Source organism: Bombina bombina, chromosome 6 (genome assembly GCF_027579735.1).
Source record: "Bombina bombina isolate aBomBom1 chromosome 6, aBomBom1.pri, whole genome shotgun sequence".
Classification (NCBI taxonomy): domain Eukaryota; kingdom Metazoa; phylum Chordata; class Amphibia; order Anura; family Bombinatoridae; genus Bombina; species Bombina bombina.
In genome coordinates this window covers 761,288,447-761,309,054 of record NC_069504.1, presented here as the reverse complement: position 1 = coordinate 761,309,054, position 20,608 = coordinate 761,288,447, and the positions used below count along the sequence as shown (strand labels likewise).

Sequence of the window (20,608 nt, the reverse complement as noted above, 5' to 3'; positions counted from 1 at the left end):
ACTTTCTCTGGAATTGCAACCGTGTTACAATCATTCAGAGCCGCTAATACCTCCCCTAGTAATACACGGAGGTTCTCAAGCTTAAATTTAAAATTTGAAATCTCTGAATCCAGTTTACTTGGATCAGATCCGTCACCCACAGAATGAAGCTCTCCGTCCTCATGTTCTGCAAATTGTGACGCAGTATCAGACATGGCTCTACTATTATCAGCGCACTCTGTTCTTACCATGCCATGTGGTAAAAATCATGCCCATAAAGTTTTATCACCAAGTACCTCAGAAAAAACGATTAACATGCCAGTAAACGTTTTAAAATTGAAAATTATGAAGTGTTATTAATAAGCCTGCTGCTAGTCGCTTTCACTGCAGTGCAGGCTCAAATATTACTTTAATATTGACAGTATTTTCTTAGTGAAATTCCATTCCCCAGAAATACCTCAGAGTATACATACATACATACATATCAGCCTGATACCAGTCGCTACTACTGCATTTAAGGCTGCACTTACATTACATCGGTATTAGCAGTATTTTCTCAGTCAATTCCATTCCTTAGAAAATAATTTACTGCACATACCTCCTTGCAGATGGGCCCTGCATGCTATCCCCTGTTCTGAAGTTACCTCACTCCTCAGAATGGCCGAGAACAGCAAGTGGATCTTAGTTACGACCGCTAAGATCATAGAAAACTCAGTCAGATTCTTCTTCTAATGCTGCCTGAGAACAAACAACACACTCCGGTGCCGTTTAAAATAACAAACTTTTGATTGAAGAAATAAAAACTAAGTTTAACACACCACAGTCCTCTCACACGTCCTATCTTTAGTTAGGTGCAAGAGAATGACTGGATATGACGTAGAGGGGAGGAGCTATATAGCAGCTCTGCTTGGGTGATCCTCTTGCACTTCCTGTTAGGGAGGAGTTATAATCCCATAAGTAATGGATGACCCGTGGACTGACTACACTTAACAGGAGAAATTAGAAATTCAATTTACCACAATACAAAAATACCACACTTACTTGATAAAAGAACAGATTAACAATTTTAATGTGATGTGTGTGTATGTATATATATATATGTATATATATATATATATATATATATATATATATATATATATATACTGTATATATATATATATATATATTACAGTTCCCAGACCAAAAGAAATGTCCATTGAATTAGGCACAACATAAGCACTGTAGTCAAAGATGCATATAGCAGTTCATACCTTTATTCGTGGTGTGTGAACAAACACTCTGCATACATATACGAGGTGACTACCAGGAGACACAGGTGTAAGTGGAGTGTGACGTCATCGGACACGTTTCATGCCTTTTGACAAAGCGCCAGAAGGGCGTGAAACGTGTCAGATTTCTTTTGGTCTGGGAACCGTAATATACAAGGGATTTCTTCTTCGTTGGTGTTTGTACCTGGGAGTGAGCAGCCCGGTCTGCAGGCCCAGGTTTGTGTCGGGAGAGAGGCGCCGACACAGTTTCCCTTTTTTTGGCTCCGATCTTCAGACCTAACCGCTCATAGTTTTAAACTCTCAACCCATCATTGTATATAATATATATATATATATATATACACATACATATACATACATACAAACAAATATGCCATGTGAGTGGTTTACACACATACACATTTTACAGCCTTACAGTCTACAAACTTTGTTGTCAAAGTGCCCTAAAGGCTGTAAATCACAATTGGCATCTTGTAATAAAGAGCAGAGCGGCTAGTCCCACATAACCTCCTCACCTCCAAGGCCTTTATAGAACAAAAACATTCATCCTGAAGCAGAATTTAACCCCCTGGCTATCAAAATGCCCTACAGCACATAACAAGTGAATACACTGCAACCCTCTCTGGTAGCCAAGGGGTTAAAGTGCTCCGCTTTTTATGTTGTCATTCTAGGCAGCATTAGAAGCCTTGTACAGTCCAAAAAGTATCTGCTACACATCAGCATGGAACTTGGCTGTGTGAGGCAACAGAAGTACATAAAATAAAAGTGAAACTAAACATGCCTGGCAAAAATGGGAGGGGTTTAGTTTTAATATTTGCCCCTCTCTCCTTCATGGCTCCCTCAACTGCTGTAACATATTCCCAATGAAACACTCGACTCTGTAAGCACCTGGCAGCACAATTCTTACTAAAATTAATGCTGACAGGCAGGTGCCCCTCACTGCAAGGTGCCTGTAGGCACATGCCTACTGTGCCTTGGGAAATCCGGCCCTGATTACAATATGCGGCACAACTTATTTTATAGGAAGCAAATGGAGAAATTGAGCGCTGCAATAGGAAATGAGATTATATATATATATATATATATATATATATATATACATACACACACACACACACACACAGGGTGTATTTTTTTTAAACAGCCTGAAGGCAATCAGACAGGGCCTCAGTCTCATTTCCTATTGCAACGCTCAATTTCTCAATTTGCTTCCTAAAAAATAAGCTGTGCCGCATATTGTCAGTGGATTGCACGGTTAAATCTACTAGTGAAGCAATAACAGTGGCGCTAGCGGTTTAAAGATGGGCTGCAGTTCACAATAACACTCTCACTGTGCCTCCGCTCATCTCTATATTAAATGTTTTACCCGAGCGCTTACAGTGAAGTGGGAAACCTGAAGGTTACATGCATGACGTTAAGTTGCTTTTGTGAGACAGGCAGTGGTGCATCTTCATTCACTGTGACCGCACACACATATACATATATATATATAATTAATGTACAGGCATAATAAATATGCTAATCCACAATGGATGGATAACTTTACTTACTGTGCACTTCATTACCAGCTTCTTCCCGCCACAGTCACTCTCTGAGCCTCTAGTCCTGACCTCCATGCGCTGCTCCACCTCTTCCTTTCAGTGTTAGTCTGCTGATTGGCTTCACCCCAAGAGGCAGCTATGAGAGCTTCCTCAATTAGGGGGATATTGTCCGCACTGAACTCTAACCACTCTGTGGGTGGTGCTGGAGCTCACGGCTCGTAGCCAACGGTACTGATGTTTCGCAATGGAGAGGAGACGTGCTCACTGCTTTTCTCCATAGCTTAATGTGCATAAATGCTTTATTTAAAAAGAAAGATTGTTTGTCCATATCTGTTTGCCCATATGACAGGTGACCTCACCTGACTGCATGTCCCTGCCTCAAATACATCCCTCTGACAAGCACTGTACTCTGAGGGGAAACCGGATCTAAAAATAGACTGAAAACCCCCTCTCTCTTAAGAATCAAATGCACATCTTCATTCTTCGACCACCTCCAGCGAAGACAAAGTAAAGACTGAGGTACATGTGAGGTGGGAGGGGTTTTGTAGAGCTATTGGGGTTTGGGAATCTTTGCTTCCTCCTTGCGGTAGGGAGGAGTAAATCCCAGGAGTAATGGATCGTGGACTCTCACCACCTGGATGAAAGAAATTAGAAAAAAGGGTGTGTATTGACTGCTGATGGATACATATGTAATGCTCACACAACTAAAAATCTCTAACAAGCCAAGATCATATCTCACAGAGCAGTTTAGATTTTTAGTTCTGTTCTATTATAATGGCAACCGATGCAGCTGTTTTTCAAAATTTTAGGGGCTTTAGCCACAAAACTTGTAATACATGTATTTGCAAAGTTTGCCTGCACATACTGCTTTATATAAATAATCCACTATTGTTTTTTTATAACACTGCCCCTTTAAAAGGACACAGTATTGTAACATTTGTTCTCCCTTAATGTGTTCCAAATGACTACTTGTGCCTAGTGCATTAATGTGTAGTAAATATATTTCTGTATTTGACATAGTTGGTTTTGTTCATAAACCTGTTGTTCTCCAGGACATGTCCATTACATAGGACTGAGCCTGCAAGTAAAGTAGAACTATAACCATAGTAATGTAATCTATGTTAGGCATTGAAATGCTAATTATGGCTGGGGGTTGAATAAACAAAACCAGCTATTTCAGAGATTAATCAGTGCTACTGTTTCCATTTTACATAGTGAATGAGTATATTACTCATATTTTCAGTATTGGTAGGGGGATGCAACAGAATAAAAATGGCTCTTTAAATAATAAAGTAAATATAAATAGAATGTCTGCAAACTATTAAATAACCTCAGTAGGTAAAATGGACCATTGGGAACACATTTAGGCTGAGAAGATGTGTCCCTTTAAGCTCCAATATAAACAATGCTATATTGTAAATGTTTTACCTCTCTTCGCATATAACAAGTTTCCCCATGAAAGATACCAGCATCACAAAAACAACTTTAAAACTGTACAGAAGAAGCAAATAAAAAAATAATAACAAAAAACCTCTATAAAAAACAGTCTGTTAAAAAACTTAAAAACAATTCAAGAGAAAAATAAAAACAATACAAACTTGTCAGCTTTGAAATAATATGATGTAACTAAGAGATACATGACAGGGGGAATAGATGGTTTATAAATTCTGAATTCTGGGCTGAGGTGTAGGTGAATCAAGACTACACTTCCATAAAAGTACTTGCACAATGGATTATGTAAATATAAACCATTGTGCACATACTATTACAAAGTTTTGCTTATGTAGTTATTGTTTTCTGCCCTGCTAGCAATTCAGGCAATTATAGATATTAATGGCAGGAATGCCCACTCGATAAGATAGGTGGGGTTATGCTCAATTAATTTCAAACATAAACTTGCTTTTCACAAGTGTCCTTGTTTTAGCAACCATAAAAAAACACAAAGTTGTATAAAAGAAAAAGCAATATATAATAATATTCTGAAGCCAAATATCCTCCATCATTTTAATATAACATGGCACAAACATAGTAAAAATGAAAATATTGTCAAGGGTGATATAACACTATGGAATGGTTTGGAAAGACCTTTAATTTATCATGATTCACAACATATGTTAGATATGGTGAGTTTCTATTTGAATTACTATATCTATACCACAGGAGAAGTCACATTGATATGTTCCTTACATTAGCTAAGAATTGTACGTAAGGAATGATGAAAGGAATCTTTAGGGACTGGAAGTCTTTAATTATTCTCAATGGTATAATTGTAAGAATTTTTAAAAAGGTTGGTAATAACCAATAGCACATTTAATACATACTCATACTTTAAATAACACATCACATTCTATTCATATTATGAATATTTTATAGTGACTTTTTTGACAAATACTAAGGAATATTTTGAACATATTTTGTGGTAAGCTTGCATTGACAAAATTGAATCAAGCCATTCTTATTTAAATGATGGTACAATATTAGTGCAATGGTTTATAGTAACTACACTTCATTGTCCTGCTATGATGAACCATGTAGAACTACTCCAAAACAGTAGGGTAGGAAAAGCAATAGACATGGCAACCCTGGGAAAAGAAAGGACAGATTTAACTCTGACCAGTTTATTTAACAGAGAATTAAACTGTAATTCCAATGACAATTTGACAGTACTTTTTATCACCACTTGGTTAGTAACTTCTGTAGGATAATAATTTGTTTCTTGAATGAACTGTAATCTGGTTATGCTCAAAACTGCCATATATTTGGAGCTCAATAAGAAGCTACTTTAAAATATACATATGTATTCAGATAATAAAATGTTTTTAATGCAGTGTATAAAATATTGTTAAGAAGATAATAAATAGTTACTTTCATTGACTTATACATGTGACACAAACTGAAAAAATACATTGTTTATATAAAGTGGTATCTCTCTTTCTTGATATCCTATGGAAAAAAATGTATATGGAAGCTAAAACTTATTCTGTTATTATTCTAAAATGGAATTAACAAAAGGAAGCAACTAATTTTTCATTATCCAAATTTGTAATTATACCATGCAGAAAAGGAGAAGCTATCATTTTACTTGGTCCCCCTTATTAATAGTTCAATAGAAGTCTAGAAAAAATTCTAAGTATGAGAAAATTAAAACACTTCTCTTCTGGAAAGATCCAAAAAATCTGGAAAGATCCAAAAACTTTTCTATTATAAGACCATTCAATTTTAAACAACTCTCCAATATTTTTTTCCTATTATCTAATTTGCTTATTTGCAGCCTTTGCTGAAAAGCATACTTAGGTAGGCTCAGGAACAGTAATGAACTACTGGGAGTAAGCTCCAGATAGTGCATTGCTACTCCTTCAACAAAGGATATAAAGAGGATGAAGCAAATTTGAACAAAGAAGTAAATTGGAAAGTTGTTTAAAACTGTGTATTTTATCTGTATTAAGACTGAAAATTTGTGGGTTTCATGCCCCTCTAAATCTGTGGCATATTACTTTATGGGGACACTTAACCCAATTTGTTTTAATGATTCAGATAGAGCATGCAACTTTAAGCAACTTTCTAATTGACTCCTAATATCAATTTTTCTTCGTTCTCTTGGTATCTTATTTAAAAAGCAGGAATGTAAAGCTTGAGAGCCGGCCTATTTTTGGTTGAGAACCTGGGTTATGCTTGCTTATTGGTTTGCTAAATGTAGCCACCAATAAAGCAAGCACTATCCAGGGTTCTGAACCTAAAATGGACTGGCTCCTAAGCTTTAAATTCCTGCTTTTTAATTAAAGATAGCAAAAGAACGAAGAAAAATTGATAGTAGCAGTAAATTAGAAAATTGCTTAAAATTGCTTGCTCTATCTGAATCATTAAAAAAAGAATTTGGGTTTAGTATCCCTTTAAGGAATTACATTGGAAGAGATTGGGAAATAAAATGCAGGCTGAATTTCATTAATCAGGTTCACAACAATAGCAAAGTGACACTGGAGATCACCAAATTAATAAAAGAAACTGATAACCTGCACCAGATATTTCTTATTGTATAGAAAAAAATAAAATACAATAAATAGAATAAATAGATCTGCTTACCACAACCTTGGAGGAACGAGCTGGAGAAAATGTTCACAATAAAAATATAAGTATGAGAGAAAGTAGCAAGAATGACAAATGCAGAAGAGACATATAGAGCCTCATCCTATTTTGAATATATTACATCTGGTATGTGAATGAGTCCATCTAAAAACAGAAGTTAATTCTATTTAATATCTTATCAAGTTTTTTTTTGCATTTATAGTTATAGGGGATGCAAGGAATCCTCAAGTTCAATTTTACATTTGATTTTATTCCCAAAACTGGGAGCCAAGGGTTGTTTAGGGTCATGTTCTGAACAGCAGAGTCTGCCTTCTAAAGATGAAGCTGTCAGTGCCCCTATTTCGTGATCTTTACAGTAGGAGACCGGACAGAAGTCACAGAAAGAGGAGGAGGAAGCTCCACATGTGTCACACTGGTGCCATGGACAGTCCCATTTCCCTGTAAAATGTGGAAATATGGAGATATAATACATATATTATATAATGTAATATTACAAAGCATGACAATTCTGACATTAAACTTCCCACATGAAAGAATAAATTCAATTACAATATGTTGTTTGATTAATAGTTTGATTGTGGAATTTAGTTTTATTGGGAAATTAAGCTTTAATTAATGTAAGTCATTTGCCATTTAATTTCCAAGGCTTTAATTGGAAAAATGTATATGTGCAAGAGCACGCCATGTATTTGTGTGCAGTGTTTACAAGCAAATGTAGTCTCTCTGTGAAAGTGGATGTCTGTGCAGGACAAAGGATATCAATTAAACAGTAATTGTTTTTTCTAGAAACAGTTTTGCCAAGTGTATTTAAAATGTAACTGCATTCATGGGCATTTCAGTTTTGAGTGTTATATGTATTTATGATGATGGCTGGATGGGATAAAAGCTGACGGAAATTGCTTCAATTTGTTGTCTTTTTTGCCATCTTTTGGATCAACAGTAGTAACAGGAATGTGTGAAACTTTTGACTTGAACTTTTAGTCATCATATTCCACAGTTGATATTTGGAATATGCTGACTTGAGTATGTTCATGCTCACTTAGCAGGGTAGTAAAATTTAATAGGGGCTGTGGAAACTGCTTCACTGAGTGACGTAATTAGCGCATGCAAACTGAAGAGGTAGAAAAATCTGACAGACTGTGTTTGTGTTCTGTCAGATTTTCCAACTAGTGCAAGCGTAGTACTTAGGTAAATGCAGTCACCAATCGATACCCAGGCACTGAAACAAATATCGTCTGGCTCCTAAGCTTGGGTGCTTTTTCAAATAAAGATATGCACAAATGGTGCTTTTTCAAATAAAGATACCAAGAAAATGAAGAAAAATTGATAATAGGAGTAAATTAGAAGGTTTCTTAAAATTGCATGCTTTATATGAATCATGAAATAAAACATGGGTTTCATATCGCTTGAATTTTAATGTACTATATGGATGTACTATCTATTTGGATAATTATTTACTGCTTTTAGCAGAGTGCTTCTTCTGTCAGATTTCGCTACCCAAGTACTACGGATGCACAAATAGGAAAATCCGACAGGACACAAACACTGCCTGTCAGTTTTTCCTACCTCTGCTAAGTGCGCATGAACATATGCATGTCAGCGCATTCAACAGATCAGCTGTGAAATGCAATGACCTCATTTGCGCATTAGCTGCAGTAGGAAAATTTGTTAGAATCTTGGCAGCAGTTTAGAACTGTTATTTCTACAAAAAGTGTAGCTAAAGAAAAATTCCACTAAATATATTAAATTATGATGCCCTGATTTTAGGAATATCCCATATAACTATGTTTCCAAGTAATTTATAGCAAATATAGGCCAAATACGACAAAGATGGAATAATTAGTTTAAAATCTGCTATGCTTGGACTGTAAGCCAAATAGCGGTCACCTAATTCAAAACTGCTACACAAAAGTATATATTAGAAGAATTTAGACACCCCAGGGTATTTATCTAGGGGTATTTTAATGAAAAACATAAATTATTCTTAACAGATAATTTCATTTCCATCTGTATAAGGAGAGTCCACTGCATTATTCCTTACTGTTGAGAATACTGAACCCGGACACCAGGACGAGGCAAAGACACCCCAGCCAAAGCCTTAAATACCTCTCCCACTTCCCCCATCCCCCAGGAACAGTAGGAGAAATATCAGAGTATAAATGGTGCCAGAAGAAAAATATAATGGCCGCCCATTGGAGAACATGGGAAGGAGCTGTGGACTCTCCTTATACAGAAGGAAATAAAATTATCTGGTAAGCATAACTTATATTTTCCTTCTTAATATAAGGAGAGTCCACGGCATCATTCCTTACTGTTGGGAAACTTATACCCAAGCTCTAGAGGACAGTGAATGATAACAGGAGGGACAAAATGAGAGTCGGACCCTAATCTAAGGGCACCCCAGCCTGCAAAACCTTTCTCCCAAAAGCAGCTTCAGCCGAAGCAAAAACATCAAACTTGTAAAATTTAGAAAAAGTATGTAAGGAGGACCAGGTAGCCGCCTTACAAATCTGATCCAAAGAGGCCTCGATCTTAAAGGCCCAAGAGGAAGCCACTGCTCTAGTAGAATGAGCCGTAATAACACTCCTTAACCAAAAAGATAAGAAAGTCGAAGACACCTTCTGTCCCTTACGCTTTCCGGAATAGACAACGAACAAGGACGAAGCCTGTCTAAAATCCTTAGTAGCCTGAAGGTAGGAACTTCAAAGCGCAAACCACGTCCAGATTATGAAGCAAACGTTCCTTCGCAGAAGGATCTGGACACAAGGAAGGAACCACAATCTCTTGATTGATGTTGCGGTCTAACACGACCTTAGGCAGGAAACTAACTTAGTACGTAGGACAGCTCTATCCGAAAGGAATATCAGATAAGGAGGCTCACATTGCAAGGCGGCAATCTCAGAAAATCTGCGCGCAGAAGCAATAGCCAGTAGAAAAAGAACCTTCCAGGAACACAATTTGTCAATCTGATGCATAGGCTCAAACAGCCTAATCAGAGCCTTTAGAAAGGACTGTACATCTGGAAGCTCGGAGAGCCTCTTGTGCAGTAAAACAGATAGGGACGAAATCTGTCCCCTTAGGGAACTGGCAGAAAGGCCCTTCTCCAGTCCATCCTGAAGAAACGATAGCATCCTGGCAACCTTAACTTTATGCCAGGAAAATCCACGCTCTTCACACCAGAATAAGTAGGCTCTCCACACCTTATGATAGATGCGATGAGTAACTGGCTTACGAGCTTTAATGAGAGAATCAATCACTCGCTCAGAAAAACCTCTTTTTGTTAGGAAGGCGTTCAATCTCCACGCAGTCAGCCTCAGATAATCTAGATTTTGATGAACAAAGGGACCTTGTTCAAGCAGATCCCTGAGACAAGGCAACTTCCACGGAGGAGATGACGACATCCTCACCAGATCCGCAAACCACATCCTTTGCGGCCATGATGGAGCAATCAGTATCCCTGATTCCCGCTCCTGCTTGATGCGAGCCACTACACGAGGAAGGAGTGGTAACGACGGGAAAAGGTAAATTAGACTGAACCTCCAAGGCACTGCTATTGCATCTATTAGCTCCGCCTGAGGTTCCCTGGACCTCGACCCATTTTTGGGTAGCTTGGCATTGAGACGAGACGCCATGAGATCTATTTTTGGCGTACCCCACTTGATGCATATCTCTGCAAAAACTTCGGGATGGAGAGACTATTCCCCCGGGCCATGATGGAGCAATCAGTATCCCTGATTCCCGCTCCTGCTTGATGCGAGCCACTACACGAGGAAGGAGTGGTAACGACGGGAAAAGGTAAATTAGACTGAACCTCCAAGGTACTGCTATTGCATCTATTAGCTCCGCCTGAGGTTCCCTGGACCTCGACCCATTTTTGGGTAGCTTGGTATTGAGACGAGACGCCATGAGATCTATTTTTGGCGTACCCCACATGATGCATATCTCTGCAAACACTTCGGGATGGAGAGACTATTCCCCTGGGCCATGATGGAGCAATCAGTATCCGATTCCCGCTCCTGCTTGATGCGAGCCACTACATGAGGAAGGAGTGGTAACGACGGGAAAAGGTAAATTAGACTGAACCTCCAAGGCACTGCTATTGCATCTATTAGCTCTGCCTGAGGTTCCCTGGACCTCGACCCATTTGTGGGTAGCTTGGTATTGAGACGAGACGCCATGAGATCTATTTCTGGCGTACCCCACTTGATGAATATCTCTGCAAACACTTTGGGATGGAGAGACTATTCCCCGGGTTGAAAGGATTGCCTGCTAAGAAAATCCGCTTCCCAACTGTCCACAACCAGAATGTGGATCGCTGAAAGTGAACAGCAGTGGGCCTCCGCCCTCTTCAGAATTCGAGATACCTCCCCTCATTGCTAGGGAGCTTTTTGCTCCCCTCTGATGGTTGATGTAAGCCACCGAGGTTTTATTGTCTGATTAGAATCTGATAAACCTGGACGAACCCGGAAGGGGTCAAGTCTTCAGAGCATTGAAGATTGCTCTAAGTTCCAGAATGTTGATCAGGAGGAAACGTTCCTTCTGAGACCACAGGCCCTGTGCCTTCCTGGCACCCAAAAAAGCTCCCCATCCTGATAGACTTGCGTCCATAGTCACAATCTCCCAGGATCGTCTTAAGAAGGATGTCCCTCAGGACAGATGATCTGGACAGAGCCACCAAGAGAGCGATTCTCTCGACCAGCTGTCCAGAGAGATCTGTTGAGACAGATCCGAATGATCGCCGTTCCACTGACTCAGCATGCACAGTTGCAGCGGTCTGAGACAGAACCTGGCAAAGGGAATGATGTCCATGCTGTACACCATGAGACCAATTACCTCTATACACTGAGCCACAGAGGGCCTTAAGGAGGTCCGGAGTGCAAGACATTCCGAAGCAAGCTTGCAGCGTCTCTGGTCTGTTAGAAATATCCTCATACATATGGAGTCTATTATAGTACCCAGGAATTCTACCCTGGTGCTTGGAATAAGATAACTCTTTTCTAGATTTACTTCCATCCATGAGATTGAAGTAGAGAGAGTAGAGATTCCGAAGGCCCATATGGAATACACCCAAGGGTGTTAAGGGAACTTAGCACTGTTATAGACAAACCTCTACTCTTAATTTTTCAAGACTCATTATCCTCAGGCATGGTACCCCAGGACTGGCAAAAAGCTGATGTGGTGCTACTCTTCAAAAAGAGAAGCAGAGATGATCCAGGAAGCTATGGACCAGTTAGTCTGACATCAATAGTGGGGAAAATATTTGAAGGGATTATAAGGAATTATATTGATGAGCATATTCGTGTAAACAAGATTATGAGTTCTACTCAGCATGGTTTTATGAGAAATAGATCATGTCAAAATAATCTAATTCGATTCTATCAGGAAGTAAGTAAAAATATGGATAAAGGGGAAGCAGTTGATGTGATATACTTAGATTTTGCAAAGGCGTTTGATACAGTGCCACATGAGAGATTAATGCACACAATTAAGGGACTGGGAATAGCTGAAAATGTTAGCTCATGGATAAATAACTGGATAAAAGATAGGGAGCAACGAGTAGTAGTAAATGGATCATACTCAGATTGGACAAAGGTAATCAGTGGAGTCCCCCAGGGATCAGTACTGGGCCCTTTTCTTTTCAATATTTTTATAAATGACTTGGAACAAGGAATAAATAGCGACATCTCTATTTTTGCAGATGATACTAAGTTAAGTAAGGTCATTAGGTCAGAGCAGGATGAACTTTCATTGCAAATGGACCTGCAAAAAAAACAGAATTTATGCTTACCTGATAAATTACTTTCTCTTGCGGTGTATCCAGTCCACGGATTCATCCTTTACTTGTGGGATATTCTCATTCCCTACAGGAAGTGGCAAAGAGAGCACACAGCAGAGCTGTCCATATAGCTCCCCCTCTAGCTCCACCCCCCAGTCATTCGACCAAAGGTTAGGAAGAAAAAGGAGAAACCATAGGGTGCAGTGGTAACTAGTTTAAACAAAAAATTTTTTTTTACCTGACTTAAATGCCAGGACGGGCCGTGGACTGGATACACCGCAAGAGAAAGTAATTTATCAGGTAAGCATAAATTCTGTTTTCTCTTGCAAGGTGTATCCAGTCCACGGATTCATCCTTTACTTGTGGGATACCAATACCAAAGCTTTAGGACACGGATGAAGGGAGGGAACAAGACAGGTACCTTAAACGGAAGGCACCACTGCTTGCAAAACCTTTCTCCCAAAAATAGCCTCCGAAGAAGCAAAAGTATCGAATTTGTAAAATTTAGAAAAAGTATGCAGTGAAGACCAAGTCCCTGCCTTAAAAATCTGTTCAACAGAAGCCTCATTTTTAAAAGCCCATGTGGAAGCCACTGCTCTGGTAGAATGAGCAGTAATAGTTTCAGGAGGCTGCTGGCCAGCAGTCTCATAGGCCAAACGGATGATGCTTTTCAGCCAAAAGGAAAGAGGTAGCAGTCGCTTTCTGACCTCTCCTCTTACCAGAATAGATAACAAACAAGGAAGATGTTAGTCTGAAATCCTTAGTTGCTTGTAAATAGAACTTTAAAGCACGAACTACATCAAGATTGTGTAACAGACGTTCCTTCTTCGAAGAAGGATTAGGACACAGAGAAGGAACAACTATTTCCTGGTTAATATTCTTGTTAGAAACAACTTTAGGAAGAAAACCAGGTTTGGTACGCAAAACTACCTTATCTGCGTGGAACACCAGGTAAGGTGAATCAGACTGCAAGGCAGATAATTCTGAGACTCTTCGAGCAGAAGAGATAGCTACCAAAAACAAAACTTTCCAAGATAACAACTTAATATCTATGGAATGTAAAGGTTCAAACGGAACCCCTTGAAGAACTGAAAGAACTAGATTTAGACTCCATGGCGGAGCCACGGGTTTATAAACAGGCTTGATTCTGACTAAAGCCTGAGTAAACGCTTGAACGTCTGGTACCTTTGCCAGACACTTGTGTAAAAGGATAGACAGAGCAGATATCTGTCCTTTTAAGGAACTAGCTGACAATCCTTTCTCCAATCCTTCTTGGAGGAAAGACAATATCCTGGGAATCCTAATCTTACTCCATGAGTAACCCTTGGATTCACGCCAACAAAGATATTTCCGCCATATCTTATGGTAGATTTTCCTGGTGACAGGCTTTCTAGCCTGAATCAGAGTATCTATAACTGACTCAGAGAAACCACGCTTTGATAGAATTAAGCGTTCAATCTCCAAGCAGTCAGACGCAGAGAAATTAGATTTGGATGCTTGAACGGACCCTGTATTAGAAGATCCTGCCTCACTGGCAATGTCCATGGTGGGACAGATGACATGTCCACTAGGTCTGCATACCAAGTCCTGCGTGGCCACGCAGGCGCTATCAGAAACTCAGAAGCCTTCTCCTGCTTGATTCTGGCGACCAGACGAGGGAGAAGAGGAAATGGTGGAAAGGCATAAGCCAGATTGAAGGACAAAGGCGCTGCTAGAGCATCTATCAATAACGCCTCCCGGGACATGGACTCGTAGAGAGGAAGTTTGGTGTTCTGACGGGACGCCATCAGATCCAACTCTGGAGTGCCCCATAGCTGAGTCAGCTGGGCAAATACCTCCGGGAGGAGTTCCCACTCCCCCGGGTGAAAAGTCTGACGACTTAGAAAATCCGCCTCCCAGTTGTCTACTCCTGGGATGTGAATTGCTGAGAGATGGCAGGAGTGATCCTCCACCCACCTGATTATTTTGGTTACTTCCATCATCGCTAGGGAACTCTTGTGATGTCGTGATGTTGTCCGACTGAAATCTGATGAATTTGGCCGCAGCTAGTTGAGACCATGCCTGAAGAGCGTTGAATATCGCCCTCAGTTCCAGAATGTTTATCGGGAGAAGAGTTTCTTCCCGAGACCATAAGCCCTGAGCTTTCAGGGAGTCCCAGACCGCACCCCAGCGGCGTCGGTCGTTACAATGATCCACTCTGGCCTGCAGAAACATATTCCCTGAGACAGGTGATCCTGAGACAACCACCAGAGAAGAGAATCTCTGGTCTCCTGGTCCAACTGAATTTGAAGAGACAAATCTGCATAATCCCCATTCCACTGTTTGAGCATGCATAGTTGCAGTGGTCTGAGGTGTATCCGAGCAAAAGGGACTATGTACATTGCTGCTACCATTAATCCGATTGTCTCCATGCACTGAGCTACAGATGGCCGGGGAATGGAATGAAGAGCTCGGCAAGTAGTTAAGAGTTTTAATTTTCTGACCTCCGTCAGAAATATTTTCATTTCTACCGAGTCTATTAGAGTTCCTAGGAAGGGAACCCTTGTGAGAGGGGAAAGAGAACTCTTTATGATGTTCACCTTCCACCCATGAGACCTCAGAAAGGCCAATACAATCTCTGTGTGAGACTTGGCTCTTTGGAAAGATGGCGCCTGAATTAAGATGTCGTCTAGGTAAGGCGCCACTGCTATGCCCCGCGGTCTTAGAACCGCCAGGAGGGACCCTAGCACCTTTGTGAAAATTCTGGGAGCAGTGGCTAAGCCGAAGGGAAGAGCCACAAACTGGTAATGCTTGTCCAGAAAAGCGAACCGGAGAAACTGGTGATGATCTTTGTGGATAGGAATATGTAGGTATGCATCCTTTAGATCCACGGTAGTCATATATTGACCTTCCTGGATCATTGGTAAGATTGTCCGAATGGTCTCCATTTTGAATGATGGGACTCTGAGGAATCTGTTTAGAATTTTTAGATCCAGGATGGGTCTGAAAGTTCACTCTTTTTTGGGGAACCACAAACAGGTTTGAGTAAAAACCCAACCCTTGTTCCGCAATTGGAACTGGGTGGATCACTCCCATTGTATGTAGATCTTCTACACAGCGTAAAAACGCCTCTTTCTTTGTCTGATCTGTAGACAGACAAGAAATGTGGAACCTTCCCCTTGGAGGAGAGTCCTTGAATTCTAGAAGATATCCCTGGGATACAATCTCTAATGCCCAAGGATCGTGTACATCTCTTGCCCAGGCCTTAGCGAAGAGAGAGAGTCTGCCCCCTAATAGATCCGGTCCCAGATCGGGAGCTACCCCTTCATGCTGTCTTGGTGGCAGCTGCAGGCTTTTTGGCCTGTTTACCCTTATTCCAGCCCTGGTAAGGTTTCCAGGTTGCCTTGGGCTGTGAAGCGTTACCCTCTTGCTTTGCAGCCGGAGAGGATGAAGCAGAGCCGTTCCTGAAATTACGAAAGGAACGAAAATTAGCTTTGTTCTTTGTCTTAAAGGGCTTGTCCTGAGGGAGAGCATGGCCTTTTCCCCCGGTGATTTCTGAAATAATCTCTTTCAATTCAGGCTTGAAGAGGGTCTTTCCTTTGAAAGGGATGTTCAAAAGCTTGGATTTAGACAACACATCGGCCGACCAGGACTTTAGCCATAGCGCCCTGCGCGCCAAAATGGCGAAACCTGAATTTTTTGCCGCTAACTTAGCTATTTGGAAAGCGGCGTCAGTGATAAAAGAATTAGCTAGCTTTAGAGCCTTAATTCTATCCATAATTTCCTCATATGACGTCTCCGTCTGGAGCGAGTCTTCCAGCGCCTCAAACCAGAAAGCGGCTGCAGTAATTACAGGAATAATGCAGGCAATAGGTTGGAGAAGAAAACCTTGTTGAACAAAAAATTTCTTAAGTAAACCCTCTAATTTTTTATCCATAGGGTCTTTAAAAGCACAACTGTCTTCAATTGGTATAATTGTGCGTTTAGCAAGTGTAGAAACAGCCCCCTCCACCTTAGGGACCGTCTGCCATGAGTCCCGCATGGGGTCAGATATGGGGAACATTTTCTTAAAAACAGGAGGGGGAACAAAGGGGACACCTGGTCTATCCCACTCCCTAGTAACAATATCCGCAATCCTCTTTGGGACCGGAAACGCATCAGTGTAAACAGGGACCTCTAGGTACTTATCCATTTTACACAATTTCTCTGGGACCACCAAAGGGTCGCAGTCATCCAGAGTAGCTAATACCTCCCTGAGCAAAACGCAGAGGTGTTCTAGTTTAAATGTAAAAGCCAATGTATCTGAATCTGTCTGAGGAGGAACCCTTCCTGAATCAGAGACTTCTCCCTCAGACATCAAATCCCTCGCTCCCACTTCAGAGCGTTGTGAGGGTATATCGGATACAGCTACCAAAGCGTCAGAATGCTCATAATCTGTTCTTAAAACAGAGCTATCACGCTTTGCAGGTAACACGGGCAGTTTAGATAAGAAAGCTGCAAGAGAATTATCCATGACTGCCGCTAAGTCTTGTAATGTAAAAGGGTTAGACGCACTAGAGGTACTAGGCGTTGCTTGAGCGGGCGTAACTGGTTGAGACACTTAAGGAGAGGCAGATGGGCTACCCTCGTTACCTTCAGTCTGAGAATCATCTTGGGCCACATTCTTAAGTGCAACAATATGATCTTTAAAGTGTATAGACATATCAGTACAAGTGGGACACATTCTGAGAGGGGGTTCCACCATGGCTTCTAAACACATTGAACAAGGATTTTCCTTGGTGTCAGACATGTTTAACAGACTAGTAGTATACACAAACAGGCTTGGAAATCACTTTAATCAAATAAAAAACACAATTTGAAAAAACGTTACTGTGCCTTTAAGAGATAAAAAAGGCACACAATTTTGCAAAACAGTGAAAAATGCAGTAATTCATTTGAAATTTTCACAGTATGTACCTAAACCCTTAGTAAGATTGCACCACTAGTAGCAAAACGATTAACCCCTTAATGCCCAAACCGAAACAGCCTAAAGCCAACACCCGGTTAAAATTACTACAGCACCTTGCCACAGCACTGCTGTGGCCCTACCTACCCTTAGGGACCAGATTTGGGGGAATATAGCTTCCTTTAGGCCCTCAAACAGCAGCAGGACCCTCCATGTGAAGCAGCATGAACTTCTATGCAATTCTAACTGCACATCTGAGGCGCAAAATTAGTCCCCTCCCACTCTACTCCGGAGCTGTGAGGCCTAAGAAATCACTCCAAAGTGAATAAAAAATAGCCATGTGGGTATTCAATTCCTTACTAAGTCTCTGAACATAGCTTACCCTCCCCTCATGGGGATATTGTCAGTCTCTTCTAGCATTATCTCAGTCTTGTCTAGAAATAAATGACTGAACATACCTTATTGCAGTTCCCCTGCAAACTGTTCCCCCCAACTGAAGTTTTCTGGTACTCCTCAGTCCTGTGTGGCAACAGCAGTGGATTTTAGTTACAACATGCTAAAATCATTTTCCTCTCAGCAGAAATCTTCATCACTTTTCTGCTAGAGAGTAAATAGTACAAACCGGTACCATTTAAAATAACAAACTTTTGATTGAAGATAATAAAAACTACAATTCTAACACCACATTCACTTTACCCTCCCGAGAGAGACCCTAGTGCTTAGAGCCGGCAAAGAGAATGACTGGGGGGTGGAGCTAGAGGGGGAGCTATATGGACAGCTCTGCTGTGTGCTCTCTTTGACACTTCCTGTAGGGAAGGAGAATATCCCACAAGTAAAGGATGAATCCGTGGACTGGATACACCTTACAAGAGAAAGAACAGCTATCCTCTCTACGAATCGTAGTTCTTTTAGCCAGAGTAGAAATGCCCTACTACATAAGGCACCATGCGCCCTGATATTTAATGGAGACAACAACAGGAAACTTTTTTTTTTAAACAGGAGACAGGGGAAAAAAGAAATCCCTGACTTCTCCCATTTCTGTGGAAAACTTTCTAGCATGGTCTGGAACAGGAAAAACTTCCAATAAGGAATCCCAGTATGTATAAAAATTTACTAGACTCCTAGGGTTGACAATGACATACGTATCAGAGTCGCCCCAAATTAGCCAAAACCACCTTACCATACACGAAGGTACACAAGCTTAAATCTTAAGGATACTGCTCAGCATCAGATGGAGGAAGGAATTATACTGTCCGAATGTGATATATCACCCTCAAAAGGTCCTAGCGACTGCACCGCATTAGACTTATGAGGGATAGCAACATATTTAGCAGAAACCTTACTATCTGAATATATAAATGTCCTCTTGCACTTTCCCTGAAAGAAAAGAAAGGCAGATAACACCGCAGATATTAAGAGAATACCTAAGCTGCAAAATCTGCAGGCAAAAACCCTCCTCCAGGAGATTGAGAGGAACCGCAGGGCACTGCATGTGACGCCATGAAGGCTTGGGACGTTTAAGGAGAAAACAGTGGCATTGCCTAAACAGCATCATCCTGGGAGACATTGGGCTCAGAAGTACCACTCTAACTCTACGCAAGAGAGAAGCAAAGACAATTAAAACAAGCATAGTACATTTTCAACCCTAACAAAAAAGGGAAATAAACCAGCAATACTCAAACACTGCTTGCACCTTCTAAAAGTAAGCCAGCATGTAAAACACCAACAGAATTCTATTCTAAAGAATACAAGGCTATTTAAATTTTATGCTAAAAAAATATATAATAAAACACTCACTTTAAGACAGAACAGCAGTCTGTGTAAGTCTAGCCATATACAGCTAGAACAACAAAGGCTATAAAATGAAAGTCTGCATTATTCTTTGCACCAAACAGTATACAAAACGTTCACTATAAACTATTATGGAAGGGTGGATCTGGGATAGTACTTTTATATAAAAACTCCCAGAGACAGAGACTATCAAAGCTCCGATTACAGCTGAAGCAAAAACTGAGAATGTCTAACGAAAAGCGGTAGGTCACGTGATCGGACCCGGCGAAACCAAAATGGCGCTGCATCTTTTCCTCAGAAGAGAAACAAGGCGGGGACACACAGCAGTATAGGAATAAAGCGCAAAAATATATATTCACATTGCGCTTCATTCAGAAAAAACAAACTAAGCAAACACATAAAAGGAAAAGCGTGCACACAATCGAACCTTTAAGTTTCCTATCAGAAAAACGGCTTTGCACTATTAGAGAAGTATCTCTATCACTGTGCAATTACCCCTCATAAAATGTGTGTTTCCTTTCAGAAAATAAATAAAAAACGTACACATAATTTTTCCTTAGACACGTCTGTGCCTCTAACAGAAAACATAAACCATATAAAATTACCATCCCTGAAGGGAGTTAACTCTGTCTCCTGCCACATGCAAATTAGTGCCTGCCTAATGTCTTACAATAAATGCTCAACTAAGTATTCTGAGTCCCACTAATAATAACAGAGAATCCTTGTTTTATATGACTCTGAAGTGCAGCCTCCCAGCCCTAGAAGGCATTAGACACTTACCTGCATCTAGCCGTCCGGCATGTAGACAGCTTACTGGTGTGAGAGGATGACACTCCTCCCAGAGACCTGTAGAAAAAGAAAGACAGAGTAAACTTACTCAGGCTTTCTACACCAGGGCAGCAAATTATTAGGAAAATGCAGCGATAATCCACAACACAAGTTCCTAACTGCTTTAAAGCCACCACTGCCCTACTGAAGAGACTAACATGGAGTATGGCTACACCCAGTCTTGAGAGGAAGTTCAGGCAAAGAGAATTGACTGGGGGTTATGGGTAAGGGAAGTGACATATATAGCAGCTTTGCTGTGGTGCTCTTTGCCTCCTCCTGCTGGCCAGGAGTGATATTCCCACTAGAAATGAATGATTCCGTGGACTCACCATATCTTAGGAAAGAAATTTTATACACAACAAATTTAAGACATTGCATTTCTGTTAAAAAATGTAGTCTATAAAGTATGGGATAC

General features: G+C 40.6%; 1 protein-coding gene across 4 annotated transcripts in view; it reads right to left on the bottom strand.

Moving 5' to 3' along the window:
• Window positions 1–6,564: 6,564 nt before the first annotated feature.
• Window positions 6,565–20,608, bottom strand: part of NSD3 (nuclear receptor binding SET domain protein 3) — a 1,671,583-nt gene continuing 1,657,539 nt past the window's right edge. For all 4 annotated transcript variants that reach the window (XM_053718034.1, XM_053718036.1, XM_053718037.1 and 1 more), the window contains one exon: window positions 6,565–7,312. In XM_053718034.1, coding sequence (XP_053574009.1) covers window positions 7,077–7,312 — 236 coding nt within the window. In that variant the 3' untranslated portion in view covers window positions 6,565–7,076. The remainder of the gene's footprint in view (window positions 7,313–20,608) is intronic.